We start from the raw sequence: 25,747 nt of genomic DNA, 5'->3' as shown, positions 1-25,747 counted from the left end.
TATTCCTGTTTGCCAAATATTTCATTAACATTTCCTGAATTCTTGATTGTCTAAGCGCATTTCCGAGCAAAACTTTTAAAGAAATGACCTCAACTTCCAGCTGCTTCTTGGGTTCTTGGATTAACTGAAACCTCTCTCTTTCATAAGCAGGACATTCTACAATGTTATGCTTCACTGTTTCTCCACAATCACCACACTTCCCTGATTCAAGCTTTCCTATTTAAATACAGGCTGTAATTTAATGACATATGACTGTAGGTCCAGACAGAATCTGCAGACATTTTTTGCCATTTCTGTGCAGAGTTTTGGTAAAAATCTGTGGATTTATGCTGAATTATTTTGGGAGTATCATTACTAAAATCTTAATATATTAAATAAAAAGTAATACATTTTATACTTTAATGTTTACAATTTAAATCCAATTGAATGCACTTTATATGGTAAACAAAGCAAGTCTCTCATATGATATATCTACTAAAAGACAGAAAATATTACTGTACAAAGTATATTGTAAATAAATGATATAAATATTTTCATATTGTCAATAATATTACTGTAATTAATTTAAAAACTGAATAAATATAAATGTACACACAAGTAAATACATAGACTCAATGATGAGCTAAAAATCTGCAGATTTCAGCACACGTAGGTTCCGTGTGGGCCAACGTATGACCAATCCTTAATCTTGTAATAAAGACATCTTTCTTCCTATTTCCGTACCTTTTCCTCTCGTTTCCAACATATGAGAAGGATCTGGCTGCAGACACGACGAAATCTCAGACCGGTGCAATCTCTGCATGCGCATTCAGAGTCATGCAAACTCAGCCAGACATGCGCAATCAGACAGCACTCAGTCGCACATGCGCACGCGGGCACGCTTTCGCTCTTTTTTTGCTTTTTTAAAAGGGAAGTGTTTATTTATAATAGGTGGGCTTAGATTAATTTTTATTAATCTAGATTAATCTCACTGTAATCTTGGAATTAATCTAGATTAAAATGGCTTATTTGAATTCTGCCAAAGGCATTCAGAGTATGTGTGCTACCCAAATAATGACTCAAAGTAAGTCTTTGAGAATGAGTTTCTCAAGCCAGGTGGCGCATTAGACCAGGGGCTCATCTCCTGTTTCCAAAATGCATCACAAACTGCTTGAGGAACTGATCTACTATGATAATTGGTGATGAAAAGAAATGATGTTCAATAAGATGTACTCGTGCTTACTGACTGTTTATTCAGTTAAACATGAATACTGAACTGTAGGCATACAGAAACTCGTAACAGAGATTTTTGATCACCTTAATCTGACTAAAGTCATCACTGAACTAAACAGAAATGGAATTAAGACATGTGGAGTATGCAGATATTAGTGGCATTATTGAAGTAAACACTTTGATCAAACAATTACCATCATGTAGGACTTTTCGCCATATTTTCCGACAAGATCCACACACACGGCTGTCAGTAAATGACCGCAAATACACACACACCGCATTCGGCGTGCGTTATTAAATTCCATAACACTCTCACCAGTCCTTACGCCTTATTTGCGTCTAATACCCCAGTTTGTCACGGGGGCATGAATGAAATGTTCATGAGTGAATGTGAAACTGCTGAACTGCAGTTAAAGTCACCCAAAATAACAGGAAACTCTTACATGAAAGCTCTTCACGTAAACACCTTCATTATATTATTGTCGATGCGTATTACGTTTGATGAAAGTGGCAAATCGAAGACTCGAGAGATGAACGGATCAAATCTTCTTCCAGCTCTGACTGTACATGATTGTCTTTTGTCTTTCAGGTGATGAACAAACAACTCAAACCTGATAGAAGACTCGAAAAAACAACTAATCTCCTCCTCCATCTGCACAAATGTGCGCGTATGAACGAATCACTCCAAGAGAAGACTCATTAAATGAACAATTGATTCAAGAACGACCCATCATTATGAGTTAATGTAGTAGTATAACTGCATGTCCAATATAAAAACTTGTCTGGTATATATTTTTTAAGTGTTCCAGCCAGGTTTCTGGGCTCATCACAGTACGGAAACCGCATTAGTGAAAATAACCAACGATTTCCTCTTAGCTGCTGACCAAGGGTGCATCTCACTAATAGTTTTACTTGATCTTAGTGCCGCATTTGACACCATCGACCACAATATCCTCATAGACCACTTAAACCATTGTAGAGCCTGTCCCTGGACACCTGTAGAATTTAAATCATACTTAGCTGACCATTACCAGTTTGTGAACATTAATGGACAGCCTTCACAAGTCAGCCCAGTGAAGTATGGGGTGCCTCAAGGATCAGTTTTAGGCCCTTTGCTGTTTACAATATACATGCTAACCCTAGGAGACATTATTAGAAGACATGGGATCAGCTTTCACTGCTATGCAGATGATACTCAATTATATATTTCAACTAAACCTGACGAGACGTCTAAAGTGTCCAAGCTAACTGAGTGTATTAAAGATGTTAAAGACTGGATGACCAACAATTATCTTCTCTTAAACTCAGACAAAACAGAATTATTACTTATTGGGCCTAAATCCTGTACACAGCAGATCTCACAACTCGACCTACAATTAGAGGGATACAAAGTTAGCGTTAGTTCTACTATAAAAGATCTGGGTGTCATATTAGACAGCAATTTAACTTTTAAAAATCATATATCCCATGTCACAAAAACTGCTTTCTTTCATCTGAGAAATAGCGCTAAGTTACGAAGTATGCTATCCATCTCAGATGCAGAAAAGCTAGTCTGGTATTACCTAGAATAGCAAAGTCAAGTAAAGGAGGCCGAGCCTTCTCATTTATGGCTCCTAAACTCTGGAATAGTCTTTCTGATAATGTCCGAGGCTCAGACACACTCTCACAGTTCAAAACTAGATTAAAGACGTATCTTTTTAGAAAATCATACACTCCATGCATCACTTAGCGGTATGATACATACACAACCTCTACACAGGTTTTGCATCTCTTTTATATACACTATGAACAGCAGCTACGCTAATTATTCTCTATTTCCACATGGGGATACTCATCCCAAGGTTTCCATAATCCTGGACCAGGTCGTATCCTGAGCAGCTGCTGTGGTGGTCATGGAGAGCATGAAACTGATTCCTGTGACGCTCCAGGGACAGACGAGTCTTTGCTGAGGTCCAGCATTCTCCAGCCTCTAGCGCCTTGACTGCAGCACTGAACAAGAAGTTTGGCCAGAGGAGAAATGGTCATGCCCAACTGAGCCTGGTTTCTCTCAAGGTTTTTTTTTTGTAATTTTTCACTTTCCCCAATTGGTGAAGTTTTTTTCTCTCCGCTGTCGCCACTCTCTTGCATGGTTCGGGATCTGTAGAGCTGCGCATCGATGGATTCGCTTTTCAGTGTTTGGACTCTCAGTAGTGATTAATAAACCACACTGAACTGAACTAAACTGAACTTAAACCCTGAAAACTAAACTGACACTGTTTCAATTTACTATGATCTTCTATGTGAAGCTACTTTGACACAATCTACATTGTAAAAGCGCTATACAAATAAAGGTGAATTGAATATTCTCATGTCACTGGTCATTGGCAGGTTTGGCAGGAAATAAGTGTTGGGCTCTGGTTACACAGTATTTTACACATGCTTTAACTCATGCCATTCAGGCCGTTCCTTTCCTGTGTGGATTTTCATGTGATGCAACAACTGTGTGAAACTCTGGACACTGATCTCACGCCTAGGGTTTCTCTCCAGTGTGAATTCTCTCATGTCTTTTTAGAAGTCCTGAATTACCGAATCTCTTGTCGCAGTGTGAACATTTGTAAGGTTTCTCTCCAGTGTGAATCATCTCATGTCTTTTTAGATGTGCTGAATTACTGAATCTCTTGTTGCAGTGTGAACACTTGTAAGGTTTCTCTCCAGTGTGAATCATCTCATGTCTTTTTAGAAGTCCTGAATTACCGAATCTCTTGTCGCAGTGTGAACATTTGTAAGGTTTCTCTCCAGTGTGAGTCCTCTCATGTCTTTTTAGATGTCCTGAATCACTGAATCTCTTGTTGCAGTGTGAACACATGTAAGGTTTCTCTCCAGTGTGTGTTCTCTCATGTATTTTCAAATGTTCAGCCGTACGAAAGGTCTTCTCACACTCAAAGCACATGTACTCTCTCACGCCAGTGTGGATCTTCTCATGTTTTCTTAAACTATCTTGAAGTGTGAAACTCTTTCCACAAACAGAGCAGGAATAAGGCTGTTCCTTTGTGTGAACTCTAAGATGGCTCTTCAGCCCTGAAGAAATCCAAAATGTTTTGCTGCACTGATCACACTTGTATGTTTTCTCTCCAGTGTGGATCAACATGTGTCTATTAAGGTTTGATGAGTCTCTGAAACTCCTCCCACACAGAGAGCATGTGAATGGTTTCTCTCCAGTGTGGATCAACATGTGGACCTTGAGATTCTCTGTGTTTGCCAGACTCTTTCCACACTGAGTGCAGGTGACACATTTTTTGTTTTTTCTCTTCAGTGATTGAGTTTGTCTCGGTTTGACATGGTTGCGCGTCTCCTCCATTAAGCCTGAAATAAAAAAGAAATAAAGAAATAAATAAAAAAATTGGATTTTAAATAAATTATTTTAAAAAGTACATGAAACTACATGAAATCCTGATCACTTTGGTGACCTTTTAAAAAATCTTGTTCCTAAAGCAATGCACTCTTGCTCTCATATGCACTCTTTGGGGCTGTTTCATAAGTCGCTTATAAAAGCGGGGATTAAAGTCAAAAACCTGACTTCAATGAGCCGAGCTAAACGTCCACGCTTAAATTGGTTCTTAACAGCAAGTTGAAGATCATTTAATCTAACTAATCTGAGTTCAGTTGAAATAATCTAGATCACTGCTCGTGCATCTTACTGTCATGTAACCCTGAAAAGTAAGCAAAGATGCGTCGATTATGTTGTGCTACCACGAGCAACTACGTGGCAACTACGAGAACTGGAAGAGCTCAGAAATGAGACAGAGCGAGTGAGCAGCGTTTAGAGTTCAAACATATTATTTGAACATAATAAGCCAAAACTAAAGCTTTCAACAAAAAAGAAAGAAGGCTGACAGGAAACTGCAGATCATCTCAGGCTACATATGTAGCAATATCATTTAAAACTTAGGCCATTATTTAATGCAAGGCTAGGCAAGTTTTTATAGTAATTTATATAACATTCTTGTTTAAAACGTATTGTAGTGCTTTTCTTGTTGATCTAAAATTGTGAACTTTAAGGTGATCTCCACCTTTTTCATCTCCCCTCCTTGTTATGACTGTCACACACCTATATATTGTATAAAAAAGCTGTAAGCTAAGCGCTGTAGGGGCTGAGTGCCATTTACTTTGAACTGACATTTTCTCCTGTTTTTAGTAAGGGTAGTTTTTGTAATTTATTTTCTGCATTTCTTTTGGTTCATCAGGTAAGTTATATTCGTGGTGGAGTTAGCTAATACTTTGTTTATTATTTTGGCCTTGCTCAGCCCTGAAGCTATTTTTGTTTGCGCTCATTTCTTTCTTTTCTTGTAAATACAATATTTTCCGCCTTCTCACAGTAAAAGAACCTTTAAGGCCATTTAAATCATAAACTGCCAACTGTTTATTTATTTATTTTCTTCAACCTCAGCCCTAGACATGAGGTCATAATACTGATCAATAAATGTTTGTCATAAACAGTGATGATATAGGCTGCTCAATAAAATTTGATCATTCAGTTTACGAAGATACATTATTGAAAACTGAAGATTTCACTTTTATTTTATTTATATTATGATTGTATTTTGCAGACCATGTTTGTGTTTTGGCCGCGGCATATAGCAGACCCTGAGGCACATCGCTTCACCTCAAAGGTTATTCATTATTCTTGTTTATTTTGTAGATAGGCCTAACACTGTGCATTAAACTGAGGAGAGTTTAACTACTTCACAACACTTCGTCACCTGAACTCAGAGCGAGAGAGAAGGAGAAAAGTACTGTACTGAGGTAAAATCATATTCTCAAGTCATAATCTTTAAAATAATGACTTGTAATAAAAATGTTGTATTAAAAGGGATTGGGATATAGAAATTACAGCGGTGCACTTATTTTCCGTTGAGCGATTGAATTGAGTTAGTAGGCCTGCTTTATTAAAATAAGCTTGAAATAAAAACAGCCTATGCTGGTTATTAATAAGGATTCAGTGTTTTCGTTTTGTAATCTAAATTCGTAATTTAAGTGGAGAATACTTACGGCAGGCCTTTTATTTAGTTTATTCTGTTTTTCTTTACAATCCTGAAAGATTCACAAGCAAAAATAAATAACAAACAAAAAATGAGCGGTGATGACGGTAATAACCACATCACCGCGGTTGACATCTCATTATGGCGGTAAGGTGGTGATGCCTTAACGTCAGCACATTAAGTTTAAAATAATGGCAACAAAGAGCCGTGCACGCACAAGCGGCGGGATTTTTAATTTGCTCCTGAAACCACTGCAAACTGCTGCTTTACCATTGACACTAGTGTGTCCCGCACACTTGTGTTTCTTTAAATTAAACTGAGGCTACTGCTCGGGCCGCATCCATCTCCCGATTATCCCACTCTGGGTTTACAGCTTCATTTTACAGTCATTTTTTAAGAAATGGAGCATACTTCTTTATATCAGTCAGTGCTTTCTTAATATTATTTCCTTTATTAGATTTTTTTGTAATTCATAAACTATATCCATCCATCCATATATATATAGCTAAGCACACCCCTCGCAGATCTCTAATATAAATTAATATTTTCTACAGGATGCTTTACAATAATATATTCGTGCATATACATTACATTATTGAGTACCAAAGAAAAAATTAGAACTTGTCTACCAAAAAATAAACTGAAGATCACAGACCAAAAAATATTACGCCCAAATTAATATGCTGAGGGGAAATATTAAATAAAATTAATAAATAGAAAAAAAAAGCAACAGAAACAGAAAAAATATATACAAATTTAGTTTAAATGCAGTTTGTATTGGTTTCGCTTGGAATAACTTGTTTGAATTTAAAAATCTGAACTATTAAGTGACTATAAAGTTTTAATCAATATTAAGAGTAAAATAAAATGGCATCAAATTACGGCAGGTGAATGTTAACATTACTTTGATTAAGCTTAAACTTAAGACTTAGCCTGAGAGTTAACCATAGACTGGAGTTAACCCGCCAGGCTAGTGTCCCAGCATAAGTTTCCCAGCATAAGCCAGAGTAACTGAGTTTGAACCATGGTAAATTATATTTTTGAAACAAAATCCGCCATTAATAAACCTGACTTACCAAAAGAAGACTCACTTTTTCTCCAAGCTTGGTTTATGGAACAGCCCCCTTGTCTAATATTCTCTCTCGAAGTTCAAGCATATGAAGTCAACAGGCAACACCAGACTTATGCTACCGTACACTTTAAAAGTATGTGTGTGTAACAGAAGAGTATGCAAACTTTGGGACATACTACTTCCTCATTAACATACCGTTCTGTTGTTATTCATCTCTAAACATCATCCTCATTTCTTTCATTTTTAATTACTTTCCATATTGTAGATTCAGCAGCAGGTTGATCTGCCATTCACGAGTCTTTCATGCTGAGAAATCTCCTCAGGTGTTTGGATAATTATCCATTCAGATGTCAATGTCCAAACACGCCTTTATATTAGTTCAAATTGTTGTTGCAGACGAAATATAACACAGAAACGTGATTTAAATCTTTTCCAGTCGGCTAAATTATAATTAATAGTCGTTCAAAGAACTTTACCGAGGCTTCTCTACTTGACGGTTGAGTTCAAGCGTCCGCCATGTTTGTTTACACTCCATGAATGATGATTCGTGTAGCGGCAGTAATGAGGCAAATGAATGGTGGAAAATAGAAAAATACTACACTAAAGAAAAAGACAACTATCAGTATAGCTTACAGAATTAAACCGTTTAACAGTGCTTCACATCCCAGTCCAGTAATGTTGGTTCGCCAGCCGCCAAAAAAAACTTTAAAAGTAGAAGAGTCCCGTGGAGGAGCTCCAGACTTCTGTTTTGTGTTTGCTTTATGATTAAAGTGTTTGCAGTTCCGTGTCTAAATAGGCAGATTTGAGCTACGAGTACAGTAATAAAGACAAAGAATAAATCTTTAGTAAGTTACTTTCTTATAACAGACTCAGGGTTATAATTCAATCAAGATAGCGTGAATTTACATCTTAATCCCTTTACCTTGCTTTTGCGCGATACCCTCTGAAAATATGAACTGATAAATAACGAAAGAAACATAAATAAGAAGAGAAACATACCTGTTTGCGTATGAAATAGCAGCTGAAATAACAAAGTCAAGCGTTCCTGATCGCTTTTGTAGAGGCATTTACAGTTGAGCCCCAATATATAGTGAATAAAGGCAAGCAGCTGAAGTGTCCGTCAGATAAACAGTCTGGCAGCAGAAGGTTAAATAGAAAAGCTGGAGTGTGTTGTCGTGATTTCTTCAGCACTGAACCTCCACACGAGTTTTCCTTGCTCTGAGCTTTTACTCGGATAATGTCTCTGCTAACTGTGTGCTCAGCACTACTGCCATCTAGAGGACAATAACAGCAACATCCACTAATCGCCACATCCCCTTTCATTTGAGAGAAAACATCATCTGCAGAGCACAAACAACCGATATTGAACATAAAACTCTATAACTGTGACTAAAAGACATTTTAAGACAAAAAATGTGTCATCTTTACACATTTCAAATAAAAGTACCCACATTAAAAATATGAGTAAACACTATATAATGCTTTTACTATAGTAAAGTACATGAATATGTTGCTGATACAACTATATTAATAAAACAAAATACCCAATACCGTTAAAATATACACACTCTAATGCAACAGTTTACTGTAGTAAAATCTAAAGTATTTATTACAGCGTATCGGTTCATGATAGCTAATACTGCAATATCCTGTATGCATAGCAATCATTAAAGACTTGATAGGTCTACTATTAAAATGAAAAAAATAATACAGTTATTTGTGTATATATTAATACACGTATATTTTTAAAAAAATATACCAGGATAGCCTGGTGTGAACGATTTGAAAATATTTGCCCTCCCGAGCATTAGCAGATCGCAAATTAATGCAAATGCTAAGGGCAGGGTCATAACGACTGTACCTTTGTATTATATAAATATAGATTTCACTATATTTCCTCCTGTTTAGTTACTGTTTATTTTGTTTGTGTTCACAATATAAATGCGAAAAGAGTCTGTGAAGCCACAGTGGGTTCACCTCTTCTCCCCCTTGGAGTTAACATCAAGGTGGTATAGTCCAAGCAGCCATACCTGTTGTACTATTGTTTGAGCAGTCTTTTCCGCCTTTTCCCAGAACTGAAGATGTAAACCTGGTCCACATTGAACTTAGCACTGGTCGTAAAGAACACACACACACACAAATACATATTTAAGGCAAGGCAAGTTTATTTATATAGCACATTTCATACACAGTGGCAATTCAAAGTGCTTTACACAAACAGGAATAAAATAAACAAGTATAAGAGAAATAAAAACAAATAATAAAAATGATAAAAAACAAATAAAAACAGATTAAATGTGTTAAAACAGGTTATAAAAGAATTAAAAAGAAGAGAAAAACACAATAGTGTGATCTGTTGGACGTAGCACAGTGCTCATTCAGTAAAGGCACAGCTAAACAGATGTGTTTTCAGTCTTGATTTGAATGTGCCTAATGTTGGAGCACATCTGATCATTTCTGGAAGCTGATTCCAGCAGCAGGGGGCGCTGTTAGTAGCTGAAAGCCGATTCACCCTGCTTTGACTGAACTCTTGGAATTTCTAATCTATTTGATCCTAAAGATCTGAGTGATCTGTTAGGTTTGTATTCAGTGAGCATATCTGTAATGTATTGAGGTCCTAGGCCATTTAGTGATTTATAGACCAGTAATAATACTTTAAAATCTATTCTGAATGTAACTGGGAGCCAGTGTAAAGACCTGAGGACAGGTGTGATGTGCTCTGATTTTCTGCTTCTGGTCAGAATTTAAGTTTAGTTTCAATAATTTAGTTCAAGCCTTTTGTCCTATTTTGACAACTATGCCATTATAAATAGTGAAAATAACCCATTGTAAAAGGCTTTAAAGGGCCATGAAACTCCCCTTGTTTCAGCAGGGTTTGTTCACACCTCTACTTTGGAAAAGGTCAGGAAAGTGGGCGTGTCCAGCTCTGTTGAGGGGGGAGTGTCAGAGGAGGGAAAAAGGCAAGGTCCGTAAAAATGTGCATAAAAATGGGTGTCGGTTTGGGCACGCGCTGATTTTCACAGAGGCAAAACAAACACAGACGCAGAGGAGAAAGACAGTGACTTTGTTGACATGGACATCAGTCATCAAATTATTTGCCAACTCATTAAATGGTGGATTTTAACTGCAGTTTGGCTCTTTCATTCAGGAATTTAATTTATGCCCCTTGTGAAAAACTAGATATTTGATTCGAGGAATTGCTGGATGTGTGTGTTATTCATGCAGTGTTTGTTACCGAGAAAAAACCCTCCACATTTCTCTGTAACTTAGATGCACTCGGCAGGTAGCGTCAGAAAGCCGTGTGTGTTATTCCTGTAACAAAATGCGGAGAAAATCCTACACGACGGTAAGTTTGAATGCAGTGTTTACATGTTTACACTCAGAGAGCAGCATTTACAGCGGATCTTTCAGCCTATACTATTGTAGTGATATTAACGTACTGTAAACTAAGTAACTTAGAAATCATTTCACTAAGGTCCGTCTTTAAAGGTTCACGAAACCCTCAAGTACTTTTTTTGAGATTTTAAAGAGCCCCTATTATACATGAAATAGGGTCATATTTAGGTTGTAAGACCAACAACAGTCTAATATGCATGCAAGGTCAAAAAACACTTTGATGGTCTTATAATCTGCATTTAGTTTTACCTGATTATCCCAGCGACTCCCATATGAATCGTTCAGCGATTCATTTGTTCCCAAACCACTCCTTGGCACAAAGCTAATCTGCGCTGATTGGACCGATGACAGCCTGTTGCGATTGGTCGAAACTGACAGGCTTCAGCGTGAGACAGAGTGAAATGCCCAGCAGCTAATTAACAATATAAAATTAATCACAGTGCATACACACTTTATAGTGTAAGGTGTGGATTTTGGCTGCCAGTGGGTGAATGTAAATACAGACGATGGACTTGAAAATACCGACGACTATTTTATAGAGCAAAAACTCCAAGAACTGGGGAGGAGATCTCCTAGCCCGTCACAGTCCGGAAGTACGAATTTACTCGAAATAACGCAAAAACATGGTGGGTCACGAAACACCAAAACACATTTTTTGAGCTGTTGACAGTCATATATGTGTCCCACACTGCTAAAAACACTATTAGGACACAAATATTGGACTAAAAAGTGAAAATTGGTTGTTTTTGCGTTATTTCAAGCAAATTCGTACTTCCAATTTGAAACAAATTTTTTAGGCTGCGTCACGGCCATGAGATCTTAGCGTGTATTCCAGCGTGTAGACTGGACGTCTGTACCTGGGAGTACCTTATGACGTCTCTGAGTGTGTTGCAGTCATTCATGAGTAAGACTTGGTTCAAACCAATCAGCGCGCTCTATTGTGTATGCGGTGCAACTTCATTAATATGCATGATAGCTTCGAATACTGTTTTTACCTTTTACAGTGTTCAGACGGCAGAGAGAAGGTTTTCATTTCCCCACTATGAGAGCGCAGCTGGACTCGTGTGGCAGTACAGTACACGCAACGCAAGACAGAAATACGTGTCTGAGGAACATATTTTTAACCAGACAGCTTTTCGCATCTGAAAATGGTGAAATCCATGAATAACACACACTTCCAGCAATTCCTCGAATTAAATACCTAATTTTTCACGAGGGGCATGAATGAAATTCCTGAATGAAAAAGCCAAACTGCAGTTGAAGTCCACCATTTAATAATTTGGCAAATAATTTGATTATTGATGTCCATGTCAACACAGTCCCTGTCTTTCTCCTCTGCGTCTGTGTTTGTCTTGCCTCTGTGAAAATCAGCGCGTGCCCAAACCGACACTCCCATTTTTACGCATATTTTTACGGACCTTGCCTTTTTCCCTCCTCCGACACTCCCCCATAAACAGAGCTGGACACGCCCACTTTCCTGACTTTTTCCAAAGTAGAGGTGTGAAAAAACCCTGCTGAAACAAGGGGGTTTCGTGGGCCTTTAAAGGGCTCCACAGACTATTAAATTAAAAGGATCTATTGTTGCACAAACATGTGAGCATTTTAGTGACTTTTCCACATGCAACATTATCTATTGTAGATAGACCGTTAATGACGATACTGCTGTTTACGAACTACAGTGGCACCACCAGCTTTTTGGAGCCATAGTATCACGATACTACCATGGCACCAGTAAATCATGCCACCAGGGGCATCGCTAGACCACACTGATTGGGGCACGTGCCCCAGTAAAAATCGCCAGTGCCCCAGTAAATGCTTTGAGACATGATTTACTTTCAATGCAAGTGTAATTATTAAGAGTGGCAATCCCAGAATAAAGACGTTATTCTCTATGTGCAATCGAACCAACGCTGATGGAAGCAATGTAGTTTAATCAAAAAGAAAACTGAGCTTGAACAGAAAAACAAATCTGCGTGCGCCTCACGCACCGCTCCTGCTTGATGCTGACGCGCTGCTCTGCTCCCGGTCCAGATGTGAACCTGCACGCCAAAAAAAAGCCGCGCTGCTTTTATGCGGAGGTGTCGGCATGCAGGGAGTTTTGCAAGAAGACAAAACAGGCTTTAAATAATATGATGGTGATAGATTTTTTTGGTATGAAGCAGAAAGGAGCGATGAAGTCAGTGAGGTTAGACTTAATAAACCGTATTGTTGTATTCTATTGAACTGTCTATTGAATTTCATTCTAATAAAATTAATACACATGCAAAAGATTTCTTAAATAATTTTAGCATCACTCCAGTTGTGACTTTAGATTGTTTTCCAGTACATTTAGGATTAATTTCTGTTGTTTATTTAAAATAATAATTGTAAAAAAAGAAAATCTGTTTTATAATATATATATATATATATATATATATATATATATATATATATATATATATATATATATATATATATATATATATATATATATATAATTTTTTCTTTGTTTGTTTGGAGGGGGTGCTGTGCCCCAGTAGAGCTTTATGTCTAGCAACGCCCCAGCATGCATAACTGCAACCTAACTTTTCTTTCAACCAGGCCATTAGCTTAAACCAGGCTGAAATGTTACACATCATGGGACAAATAAACCAACAAAATAATAGTTTTGGATGTTCACTTACTTGAAAACACGTCCCCAATGCACTTCTTAGCCGAGCTGTCTCTCAGTATGATGTCTGCTAAATTGGATTGGATTATGATACCCAAGTGTGATTGCGGGTCTCGAGATTTTAGCAGTCACAATGCAATTACAAGCAGGGTAGCTCCGCCCCTGGATCCGACTAATCAAGGCATTAAAGACGACTAGGCAAGTTTGGCAGAAAATAAGTTTTGGGCTCTGGTTACACAGTATTTTTCACATACTTTAATTCAGGCTGTTCCTTTCCTGTGTGGATTTTCATGTGTTCCTTAAGATGCAACAACTGTGTGAAACTCGAGACTGATCTCATGTGGGAGGTTTCTTTCTAGTGTGAATCCTCTCATGTGATTTAAGATGTACTGACTGAATGAATCTCTTTTCGCAGTGTGAACACATGTAAGGTTTCTCTCCAGTGTGAATCCTCTGGTGTAGTTGGAGATGTCCTGAACAACTGAATCTCTTGTTGCAGTGTGAACACTTGTATGGTTTCTCGCCAGTGTGAATCCTCTCATGTTTTTTTAGATGTCCTGAATGACTGAATCTCTTGTTGCAGTATACACACTTGTATGGTTTCTCTCCAGTGTGAATCCTCTCATGTGTTTTTAGGCTTCCTGAACGACTGAACCTCTTGTTGCAGTGTGAACACATGTAAGGTTTCTCTCCAGTGTGAATCCTCTCATGAATTTTCAATTTTGCAGCCGTACGAAAAGTCTTCTTACACTCAAAGCACATGTACTCTCTCACACCAGTGTGGATCTTCTCATGTCTTCTTAAACTATCTTGATGTGTGAAACTGTTTCCACACACAGAGCATGAATAAGGCCTCTCCTTTGTGTGAACTCTAAGATGAACCTTCAGCTCTGAACGCCTCAAAAATGTTTTGCTGCATTGATCACACTTGTGTGTTTTCTCTCCAGTGTGGATCAACATGTGTTTATTAAGGGTTGATGAGTGTCTGAAACTCTTCCCACACTGAGAACATGTGTGTGGTTTCTCTCCAGTGTGGATCAACATGTGTTTATTAAGGGCTGAGGAGTATTTGAAACTCATCCCACACTGAGTACATGTGAATGGTCTCTCTTCAGCGTGGATCCTCATGTGATTCCTGAGACTGTTTTTGTTTGCCAGACTCTTTCCACACTGGGTGCAGGTGACACATTTTCTGTCTTCTCTTTTCAGCAAGTGAGTTTCTCTTGTTTTGACATGATGCTGTGTCTCCTCCATCAAGCCTGAAATAAAAATACAAAAACAACATTTTAAATAAATGACAAAAAAATGAAAAGTACACAAAAACTACATGAAATTATGACCACTTTAGTGCACTTTTAAAAATCTTGTTCCTAAAGCAATGCACTCCCAGACAGGAGTAAGATCCACTGTACAATGTCTGTTACATTGTTTTTTTTAGACATTGTTTACCTGGCCATGAGGGGCACTGACTGTGTTTGATAGTCTACTTAAGAAGTTCAAGCATATGAAGAAGTAAAGCTTGGACTGTGGTGAACAGGAGGAGGTGTTTTGATAGTCAGCTTACAAAACTAGACTTTCACTGTGTCCCAATTCTTATACAACATTCTAAAAGTATGTACTTTTTGAGAGGGAAAGGTACATACTGTTGAGTCTGTACCTCATTAACGGACCGTTGTGTTGCACTACGTTCCCTGTCAATCACCTCGACACATCATCACCATTTCTTTGATATTTAATTACTTTCCATTTTGTAGATTCAGCAGCAGGTTAATCTGCCATTCACGAGTCTTTCATGCCCTTAAATCTCCATTGAGGTAAAGTTGGTTTTATATTCGCACATTCTGACTTTCTCCTTAACTAAAGTTAACTTAAAATAAATAAATCTTTGCTTAAATAGGGAAATCATATGATCAAAGTACATTGTTCACAGTCAAATAAATAGTGCTAATGTTGTTTTCAAGTCATACTTAGATGAGATTTCAGACCCAATATTCAAAGTACCATGGTAAACAATACAGGGACCATGTCACAAGTTGACACTGAACGAATGTGTGAATATAAAACCAACTTTACCTCAATTAAATCTCCTCAGGTGTTTGGATAATCATCCATTCCGACGTTAAGGTCCTAACACACCTTTATATTAGTTCAAATAGTGGTTGCAGACGAAATATAACACAGAAACGGGAATTAAATCTTTTCCAGTTGGCAAAATTATAATTAATAGTCGTTCAAAGAACTTTACCGAGGCTTCTCTACTTGACGGCTGAGTTCGCGCGTCCGCCATGTTTGTTGTTTGTTTACACTCCATGAATGATGATTCGTGTAGCGGCAGTAATGAGGCAAATGAATGGTGGAAAATAGTAAAATACTACACTAAAAGGAAGACAACTTACAGTCTAGTCTACAGAACTAAAATGCCGATCAGTGCTTCGCCTAGCGGTGGCGGTAACCATCAAGAACAAGAGTCCCGTGGAAGAGCTCCAGGGCTCCGTTCTTCGTACCTCGCTTAAATGATCTAAGATGATTTGGCAGATCCAGGATCTTTTAATCTTGATAACTGGTCTCTGGCTAATTTTGTTCTTCAAACACGTTCACGAATCAGATTAAAATATCTGCGTGAACTGATCTGAGATCGCTGCTTGTGTTGTGAAAGACAGATCTATTGATACTCGAAATCATGATCAGCAATGCAACGATTGGCTGACGACACAGCATGACATCATCTGATTAATATTCAATTATCCACGTGAGCAAAATTACACATTAATAGTAACCGGTTTGTTAAATATGATACGCAATAACTGTACATCTTTGTTGTGGGCTGCAGGCTTTACACTTTCATGTGTCAGATTTAGCAACTTATTCAGTTTTACAGTCAGAGCGGATGTTCTTTATTATAGTAGCCATAGTATTATAAATTAATAAATTAATTTTTCAATACAAAAGCATTTTTAGGTTGGTAAAAGTGTCTGCAACTTTTGTAGAGCACCCACCATCATATTAACTGTCAAAACATGTGCACGACTACATAAATGCATTTTTCCTAAAATAAAAAATAAAAAAAATTTAAAAAAGAGTGAAGAACGAAACTATCTTGGATCATGTCAAATGGTCAAGAACCAAATCCAGCTTACTGAGAAATCCACATACGAAGAATGGACCTCAGATGGATGCTTTTGTTTTGTGTTTACTTTATGATTACAGTTCTCGCAGTTCCCGTGTCTAAATGATACTCTCTGAAAATATGAACTGATAAATAAGGAGAGAAACATAAATAAGGTGAGAAACATAAATAAGGGAATAAACATACCTGTTTGCGTATGAAATAGCAGCTGAAATAACAAAGTCCAGCGTTCCTGATCGCTTTTGTAGAGGAATTTACAGTTGAGCCCCAATATATAGTGAATAAAGGCAAGCAGCTGAAGTGTCCGTCAGATAAACAGTCTGGCAGCAGAAGGTTAAATAGAAAAGCTGGAGTGTGTTGTCGTGATTTCTTCAGCACTGAATCTCTACAGGAGTTTTCCTTGTCCTGAGCTTTTACTCGGATAATGCCTCTGCTAACTGTGTGCTCAGCACTACTGCCATCTAGAGGACAATAACAGCAACATCCACTAATCGCCACATCCCCTTTCATTTAAGAGAAAACATCATTTGCAGAGCACAAAACCGATAAAGAACATTAAACTCTCTAATTGTGACTAAAAGACATTTTAAGACAAAAAATGTGTCACCTTCACACATTACACACTCCAATGCACCAGTTTACTGTAGTAAAAACTAAAGTATACTCAATAAAGTTTATCAGTTCATGACAATATGATGTATGTACTGCAATCATTAAAAAGCAATAGGCCTAATATTTAAATAAAAAAAAAATACACTTTACCAGAATATTTCAGAAAATTACTGTAGTATTTATCATATGGATAGGCACAGTCTTGTAAATTAGTTTGATCAGGTTTCCTTGTGGTATGTGATGTTAATAATATGAGAGTATCATTGATTTCTGGAGAATAGAAAACAACGACGAAGATAACGCTCCCCTAACCTTATATTTTAGATGGTTATTTTCTGAGTAACTCAAAAATAAAATTAGTGGAACGGTTATTTTCAGGTTTTATTTCCTGCAACCATAAAATAACGTTCCTACAATGTTGCAGGATGGTTATTTTTAACTTGCCTAAAATAACCATGATGGGACATTCAGTGTATGTTTAAATAACCTTTCAATTATCTAGAAACGTTATAATATGGTGGCAGAGATAAAAAAAAAAAAAAAAAGTAATTATGCCCTCCTCCTCCCTCTGGCCAGCAACTGACGTCAAAAATATAAAGAGAATCGGCCCGCCAAAACATATATGTTTGAACCACTATCATTGTTGTGCAGTCGTGTCTGGTCTAACCACCTGGTCGACATTTAAAGTACTGCATTCAGATTAGTTTCACTTTCGGTTTCTCAGTGAACGGTCGAGAGTAACACGCATGCGTTTTAATCCTGTGACTGATTTAAACGTTAAAATATATGTCCGTAGGTGCTCTATTTTTACTAAAGCTCTATTTTTGTAAATATTTAAGGGTCGTTTGATTGTTATCAGTTTTTTATTCCACTTGTATTTTGTTTGATGATTAATTTTCTAATATTTCCCTCCTATGCTTATTAATGTTTACATAAAAAACTATGTACATTAGTAAAATTGTACAGCTGGTTGAATTAAACAAATTGACCACCAGATCCTGCTATCTACGCTTGAGTCACTGGGCGTCGCAGGCACTGTTATTCAATGGTTCAGTTCCTACCTCTCGGACAGGTCATTCAGGGTGTCGTGGAGGGGAGAAGTGTCCAACCTACAGCATCTAAACACTGGGGTACCTCAGGGCTCTGTTCTTGGGCCACTTCTCTTCTCTATCTACACAGCATCTTTAGGAACAGTCATCCAGAAACATGGTTTTTCCTACCACTGCTATGCTGATGACACCCAGCTATACCTCTCTTTTCACCCTGACGATCCCTCGGTTCCAGCTCGCATTTCAGCCTGCCTGTCAGACATTTCACTCTGGATGAAAGATCATCATCTCCAGCTTAACCTCACGAAAATGGAAATGCTTGAAGTTTCTGCCAACCCGACTCTTCACCATAACTTTTCAATCCAGATGGACGGAGCAACCATCACTGCATCCAAAATGGTAAAAAGCCTTGGAGTTACGATTGATGACCAACTGAACTTCTCTGAGCCCATTTCTAGAACTGCCCGATCTTGCAGATTCACACTCTACAACATCAGAAAGGTCCGACCCTTCCTATCTGAACATACAGCTCAACTCATTGTTCAAGCTCTTGTTCTCTCCAAACTGGACTATTGCAACTCTCTGCTAGCCGGGCTACCAGCTAGTTCTATCAAACCTCTTCAGCTGCTTCAGAAATCAGCAGCACGAGTGGTCTTTGATGAACCCAAAAGAGCACATGTCACTCCGCTACTCACCCGTTTGCACTGGCTGCCAGTTGCTGCCCGCATCAAATTCAAAGCTCTGATGTTTGCTTACAAAGTGACCTCTGGCTCTGCTCCTTATCTGCTCTCACTTCTGCAGATATATGTGCCCTCCAGAAACTTGCGTTCTGTGAATGAACGTCGCCTCGTTGTTCCATCCCTAAGAGGGAAGAAATCACTTTCCCGAACTCTCACATTCAATCTGCCCAGTTGGTGGAATGAACTCCCTAACTGCATCAGAACAGCAGAGTCACTTGCTGTCTTCAAGAAACGACTAAAAACGCAACTGTTTAGTCTCCACTTTCCTTCCTAATCTGCAATTGCCTCTCTGGCTATACCACTAACTGTGCCCTCTCTCTCTCTCTCTCTCTCTCTCTCCAAAAAAAAAAAAAAAAAAAACATTACTAATGCTTTGCTTCTTAGACTTTACACACCTGAAACTTGTCTATAGCACTTGTTCACTGCTGCTCTTATAGTTGTGTAAATTGCTTCCTTGTCCTCATTTGTAAGTCGCTTTGGATAAAAGCGTCTGCTAAATGACTAAATGTAAATGTAAATGAATATATACACACATTTCCCCTCTTTGTTGAAGTTTTACAAAAACATAAAGAAATTGAGATTAACAATTGCCAGTAAAGTCACTTCAGTTACACAAACTGTTTTGTTTTTGCTTTTCTTACGTTATTGGGACAATACAATTGGTTGGGACAGAATAATATTAATTATACCTAATATTTGTAGCATTTATTATTATTATTTATTTATCATTTTACAATATAACAAACAGCACAACTGACAAAAAGAATATTTAGCATTAAGTAGCATCAAATACAAATATAAAAATATATACATCAACAATCCAGTTTATGTTACTAGATTAAAACAGGAATCAAATAACAGCATATAGGTGTTATGTAGGCTCAGGTCAAAGGGTTCATAACAGGTCCATAAGAATAATCCAGGTTTCTAAAAATATGTGTGTTTTGTTTTTTTAAGCTATATGTTAGATATCCCAAATGCAGCGTGTCATTTATGATATTTTTAAACAATCCAAATGTTGAGAGTTCCTGTTTCCAGTATAACAGAATACATTTCCTAGATACTTAGAAATTAGACCTATCCTTTTGGTTAAAAAAAGGGTCTGATACCTCATTCAAGTCCACCCCAAAAACATATATTAAAGGAGTCTTGAGAGATTTCTTTCCCAGGAACATCACAGAAAACTCATGAATCCCAAAACTCATTTAGCTTTTACAGTTCCAAAAAAATCTGCATAATGGTGCTCTTATGTTTCTTACACCGGCGGTTACATAAAGTCGATGCACCGGGATATTATTCTCCATTTCCACCTGGGGATACTCTTCCCGAGGCCCTCAGACTATGCAGAGTCACTGATTCGATCCAAGACCAACGACGAGATGATCCCAAGGTTTCCATATCCTGGACCAGGCCGTATCCTGAGCAGCTACTGTGGTGGTCATGGAAGAGTGGAGAACATGAGACTGATACCTGTGACGCTCCAGAGACAGATGAGTCTTCGCTGAGGCCAGCTTCCAGTCTCCGCCACTGAGACTGCAGCTCTGCGCAAGACGTTTGGCCAGCGGAGAAATTAAAATGGTCATGCCCAACTGAGCCTGGTTTCTCTCAAGGTTTTTTTTCTTCACTTCCGCCATTAGTGAAGTTTTTTTCCCTCTCCGCTGTCTCCACTAGCTTGCATGGTTCGGGATCTGTAGAGCTGCACATCGTTGGATTTGCTCTTCAGTGTTTGGACTCTCAGTAGTGATTATTAAACCACACTGAACTGAGCTAAACTGAACTGAACTTAAACACTACAAACTGAACTACACTGTTCCTATTTACTGTGACCTTTTATGTGAAGCTGCTTTGACACAATCTACATTGTATAAGCGCTATACAAATAAAGGGGAATTGAATTGAACTGAATTGGATATATCCTACTGAGGTGATGGGGTCAATTATATTCTTTGTATAAATTTGAATTTTTTATTCAATTATCTTGTTACTAGAAAATGAAAACGAAATACATCTGTAAACAACATCCCACTGATCGTCATCAAATTTACAACCAAAGTCTGTTTCCCATGCGTTTTTTAGTGAGATTAAAAAAGTATCAGCTTGGTCTCTTAAGACTGCATATATCTCAGATATCTTTACCTTCAACATTGAAGCATTCTCTAGAACAGCGGTAGGGAAGCTATGGCTCAGGAGCCACATGTGGCTCTTTGACCAAAAATATGTGGTCTCCTTTCAATAAAACATTTAAACTGTCACTAAAAATCAGTTTTCTATTGAAAAGACAATCAAAATGACCTTTTTATTGTATATTTTTACAGCAAAATGAATAAGAATAAAAGGACATTTCAACCAATGCGCATGTGCAGCGCTGTGGATTAACTAGAATCAGACACTAATAAAGGGCGTGCTACTTACATATCTAAGGTAACCCTGAGCACGTAAATTCATTCATCAGTGTTGATGGCTAAAAGAAAAAAAATCTAGAAATGATCCTTTCTTAGTTCATGGACTTGTGATGCTGCTATATCCCAAATGGCTCTTTAAAAAATTGCATTTGCCAAAGAAAAATCAGAAATGGCTCTCTGCTGAAAAAAAGGTTCCCGACTCCTGCTCTAGAATATTTTCTAATTTAGATAATTCCAGTGAAATATGAGCCTGTGCAAGGAAATCATTGATCAAATTAGCCTTTTATTTAGAATAACCACCAAGGAATTCTTTTAAAACTTTGTGCAAATGTAAAGAAAATTGAGGTTTAAATTATAATATTGGGCAGGGCGACGCAATGGTGCAGTAGGTAGTGCTGTCGCCTCACAGCAAGAAGGTCTCTGGTTCTAACCTCGGCTGGGTCAGTTAGCGCTTCTGTGTGGAGTTTGCATGTTCTCCCTGCGTTCGCGTGGGTTTCCTCCGGGTGCTCCGGTTTCCCCCACCATCCAAATACATGCAGTACAGGTGAATTGGGTAGGCTAAATTGTCCATATAGTGTGTGTGAGTGAGTGTGTATGGATGTTTCCCAGAGATGGGTTGCGGCTGGAAGGGCATCTGCTGTGTAAAACATGTGCTGGATAAGTTGGCGGTTCATTCCGCTGTGGCAACCCCTGATTAATAAAGGGACTAAGCCGAAAAGTGAATGAATGAACTATTGGGCAGCACAAACAAAAAATATTATAAGTCGAGTACACCCTTGAGAAAACACACAATAGACTGATATTGAGAGACAGGGTATTTATCCAGTATCATTAACATCATTACCCTACATTAATAACATAAAGCAGGTAAATAACTGTGCGAAGACATTTGTTATTTATTATATAATATTTGTAGCATTTTATTAGCAATTTAAACTCCCCCTTTAATATGTACAGCAAGAAACAAAATGCGACGACGCTGTGGCGCAGTAGGTAGTGCTGTCGCCTCACAGCAAGAAGGTCACTAGTTCGACCATCAGCTGGGTCAGTTGGCATTTCTGTGCAGAGTTTGTATGTTCTCCCCATGTTGGCGTGGGTTTACTCCGGGTGCTCCGGTTTCCCCCACAGTCCAAAGACATGTGGTACAGGTGAATTGGGTAGGCTAAATTGTCCGTAGTGAATGAGTGTGTATGGATGTTTCCCAGAGATAGGTTGCAGCTGGAAGGACACCCGCTGTGTAAGACATATGCTGGATAAGTTGGCGGTTCATTCTGCAGTGGCGACCCCAGATTAATAAAGGGACTAAGCCAAAAAGAAAATGAATGAATGAAGCAAAAAGCTGGAGTTTTGACTGCATATAGTCTGTGGAAGAATGACTGAGTGTGTCTAATGCTCTGCCATACACACTACAGATATATTTCAGCAGCTGAAATATAATCATCATATCGGTTGTCCTAAGACGCATCAATTATGTCAGGTTTCCACTTTTTTTCTTGTGCTTGAATGTTAAAGCGGCCCTCCTATGAATTGTCAGTGACGGAAATGGCCCCCGCCAATTTGAGACCCCTGGTGTAAGGTCTTAAATCCTTAAAAGAGAAACTGAACAAGCCATTAATGGATGAGTAAATTATTAAAGATGTTTTTATACACCGTAAAAAATTGTTGCCTTAAATTTTTAAGCTGAATCAAATTAACCTTATGAGTCCATTAAACTTATATTGTTAAACTGACTAAAAACATCTTGCCTAACATATAAAAATGAGTTAGAACATGATTAACTTTATTCAGCAAGTTACAGCAAGCTAAAAACATATGCTGTCATGACTAATTGATCATATATGTTTTACAGTGTAGACTTGTAGGTAATTTTACTTGTGCTGGAACTTTAAAGGGCACCTATTTTACCCCTTTTTTAAGATTTAATATTAACTAAAGTTTTGGGGTTGGCTGGGCCCTTTAATAGTCTTAAATGACAACGTGCACTATTAATATTTTTATTATTAACATTTAAATACTGACTCATTCAAAGGTAAACCGAGCCTACTAATACTCTGTGTGGCGGAAAGGCTAAAGTGAAGTGACGTCATTGTTAAAAGGGTCTATCATAGGCTACAACATTTGGGCTACCTCGGGATGGAAATAAAAACATAGAAAGCTTTTGATGAGCCGCTAAGAGTTAAGCTTAAATTGCTGGCATAGTAAATTATGATGTGAATCCAGTGTTGTCGAAAATATTCTAGGAAAGAAGTATCACAATAATATAGACAAATATGAAATTTTAATAAGTCAAAAATAAATGAAATGCAAAAAGTAATGACTATAAAAGTACTTGTCTGATAAAATCAAGCAAAAATGAACAACGCATGTCAAAAAATGTAGATTATCAAGTATAAATATAGACTTCCCACATTCAATGATCTCGTACACCAGTATTATCCAATGTTCAGGTATAAACACCCCGCTATCTCTGAGTCTTGATCTCTGAGGTACCATTTAGCAAAAAATAACAAACCTAATTGAGCAGAGTTTAATTTGAATGTCGTTGGGTAGTAAATTGGTTACTTTGTCATTTCTCATCTCCATAATCTAAATTTATGCAGTGGTTTGGTTCTGCATGTGATAGATCCATAAGCTTAACATATACATGTTGAGCTGGAAAAGGTATTCATTTGTTCATGTCTTGAGTACTTAATCTGGTTTTTGAGTCATTTATTCACTATTTGACAGCACCAAAAAATAATAACATATGCAGTCTCTCTGAGCTGTGACGGATTCTTCTACTTCTTGAGCAATTATGGATCAGGTTTTACTATATTCAGCATTATAAAAAAGAATCATTGAGATAGAAAAAACAGGTTAAGCTATTAATAATTGTGACAATTAATTTAGTGTGTTTTTTTTATTTTATTTAGCATGAGCTCAGATTACAGAGATAAATATATATATATGTTTGCACCTTATGGTCCAAAAGTTAAGATGAATAGGAGTGGCTGTGCTAGAGTGTCAGAGACTCCAAATTTGGTGTGGTTAGTGTTGAAATTTCATCACTGTGCCAAATTTCATACATTTCCCACAAATGGTTCTGTGGACTGCCATTGTAAAATATTTTAAATGATCTATATTAATGAATTATCCTCAATTTAAAGAATAACACATTCTCCAATGTCTTTTAAATGTGTATTGACAGGGTTTAAGACATTTTGGATGCTATGAATACTGAAAGAGTTGAGCTCTTTCAGACGGAAATGTTAATTTAACTATTGCCTACGTCCGATCCTGCCATCAAGTTACATGTAAAGACAAACAACTCAAAAACCAGAGGACTTGAAAAGATGAATAAATACATTTTTCCGACTCAAAGTGCATAGAGGATAGATTTATAGGTATTGAACGAATGACTCAAAGCTAATGGAATATTTGAAAAATAACTAATCCTTTCCCCTATCTGCACATAGACAATGAAAGATCGAAGAACGACCCATCAATATTGCAAGTTTGCATATTTGTATGTTAAGGTTACTCTCAGATGTGACACTCTAGTGTGTTTTTCAATGTTTCTGACTGACTGAATCTCACTTGCTTCTCTCCGGTGTGAATCCTCTCATGTTTTTTTTAGGCCTCCTAACTGTCTGAATCTCTTGTCGCAGTGTGAACACATGTATGGTTTCTCTCCAGTGTGAATCCTCTCATGTGTTTTCTGGCCTTCTAACTGTCTGAATCTCTTGTCGCAGTGTGAACACATGTAAGGTTTCGCTCCAGTGTGAATCATCTGGTGTTGTTTTAAGTTTCCAGCTGTAATAAAAGTCTTCTCGCACTCAAAGCACACATACTCTCTCACACCAGTATGAATCTTCTGATGTTTTCTTAAATTTCTTTGATGCGCAAAACTCTTTCCACACACAGAGCATGAAGGCTTCTCCTTTGCATGAACTCTAAGATGAACCTTCAGCTCTGAAGCCAACAGAAATGATTTTCCGCATTGATCACATGCGTGTGTTTTCTCTCCAGTGTGGATCTTCATGTGTTTATTAAGGTTTGATGAGTCTCTGAAACTCTTCCCACACTGAGAGCATGTGAATGGTTTCTCTCCAGTGTGAATCCTCATGTGGACCTTAAGACTGTCTTTGTTTGACAGACTCTTTCCACACTGAGTGCAGGTGACACGTTTTTTGTCTTTTCTCTTCAGTGATTTTGTTTTTTCTCTCATTTTTCTCTCCTCAATCAGGCCTGACATAAAAGTGAAAAGACAGCATTTTATATAAGTGATACAACTATAAAATCCTGATCATTTTGGCCATCAACAAGATACACAGATGTTCCAGTCACCTTCTTTATTTAAATATTTAATATTTGCCGACACAATTTTCCTTCATTCAATTTCCATCTGATTAGTCCCTCATTTATCAGAGGTCACCACAGCATATGTTTTACACAGCGGATGTTATGCAAAATATATAGTACTTTTAAAA

At 37.6% G+C, this 25,747-nt stretch overlaps 3 protein-coding genes across 5 annotated transcripts; all 3 read right to left on the bottom strand.

The window, feature by feature from the left end:
- Nucleotides 1-1,209: 1,209 nt before the first annotated feature.
- On the bottom strand, nt 1,210-16,708 carry LOC130220688 (gastrula zinc finger protein XlCGF71.1-like). Of its 3 annotated transcripts, XM_056452910.1 has the most exons (3): nt 13,362-13,438; nt 9,333-9,413; nt 1,210-4,554 (listed from the first exon to the last, which is right to left on the bottom strand). In XM_056452910.1, coding segments are annotated over exons 1-3 (915 nt in total). In that variant the 5' UTR covers nt 13,363-13,438; the 3' UTR covers nt 1,210-3,721. The 3 variants fall into 3 exon arrangements, with proteins under 3 accessions (XP_056308885.1, XP_056308887.1, XP_056308886.1); XM_056452912.1 differs by lacking the exons at nt 9,333-9,413; nt 13,362-13,438 and adding an exon at nt 16,662-16,708; XM_056452911.1 differs by lacking the exons at nt 9,333-9,413; nt 13,362-13,438 and adding an exon at nt 8,302-8,626.
- LOC130220687 (zinc finger protein 239-like) lies at nt 13,478-16,744 on the bottom strand. The gene is made up of 2 exons (XM_056452909.1): nt 16,662-16,744; nt 13,478-14,607 (listed from the first exon to the last, which is right to left on the bottom strand). The coding sequence occupies exon 2, from the start codon at nt 14,600-14,602 to the stop codon at nt 13,685-13,687; it is 918 nt and encodes a 305-aa protein (XP_056308884.1). The 5' UTR covers nt 14,603-14,607; nt 16,662-16,744; the 3' UTR covers nt 13,478-13,684.
- Nucleotides 16,745-24,821: 8,077 nt separating this feature from the next.
- Nucleotides 24,822-25,434, bottom strand: LOC130216701 (zinc finger protein 239-like; the record flags this gene model as incomplete). The annotated part of the gene is made up of 1 exon (XM_056448583.1): nt 24,822-25,434. A coding segment is annotated over one exon (555 nt), but the record flags the coding sequence as incomplete, so codon positions are not given.
- Nucleotides 25,435-25,747: the final 313 nt, after the last annotated feature.

This window comes from Danio aesculapii, chromosome 3 (genome assembly GCF_903798145.1).
Source record: "Danio aesculapii chromosome 3, fDanAes4.1, whole genome shotgun sequence".
Lineage (NCBI taxonomy): Eukaryota > Metazoa > Chordata > Actinopteri > Cypriniformes > Danionidae > Danio > Danio aesculapii.
This window is presented reverse-complemented; position numbering and strand designations above follow the sequence as displayed.

Bases quoted from the DNA above. Each gene is read 5' to 3' on its own strand.
- LOC130220688 (XM_056452910.1), bottom strand. The intron at 4,555-9,332 runs GTATGGCTGCTT...TTTTTATTTCAG, and splicing joins CTCAAACAATAGTACAACAG to GCTTAATGGAGGAGACGCGC.
- LOC130220687 (XM_056452909.1), bottom strand. From the start codon at position 14,602: ATGGAGGAGACACAGCATCATGTCAAAACAAGAGAAACTCACTTGCTG.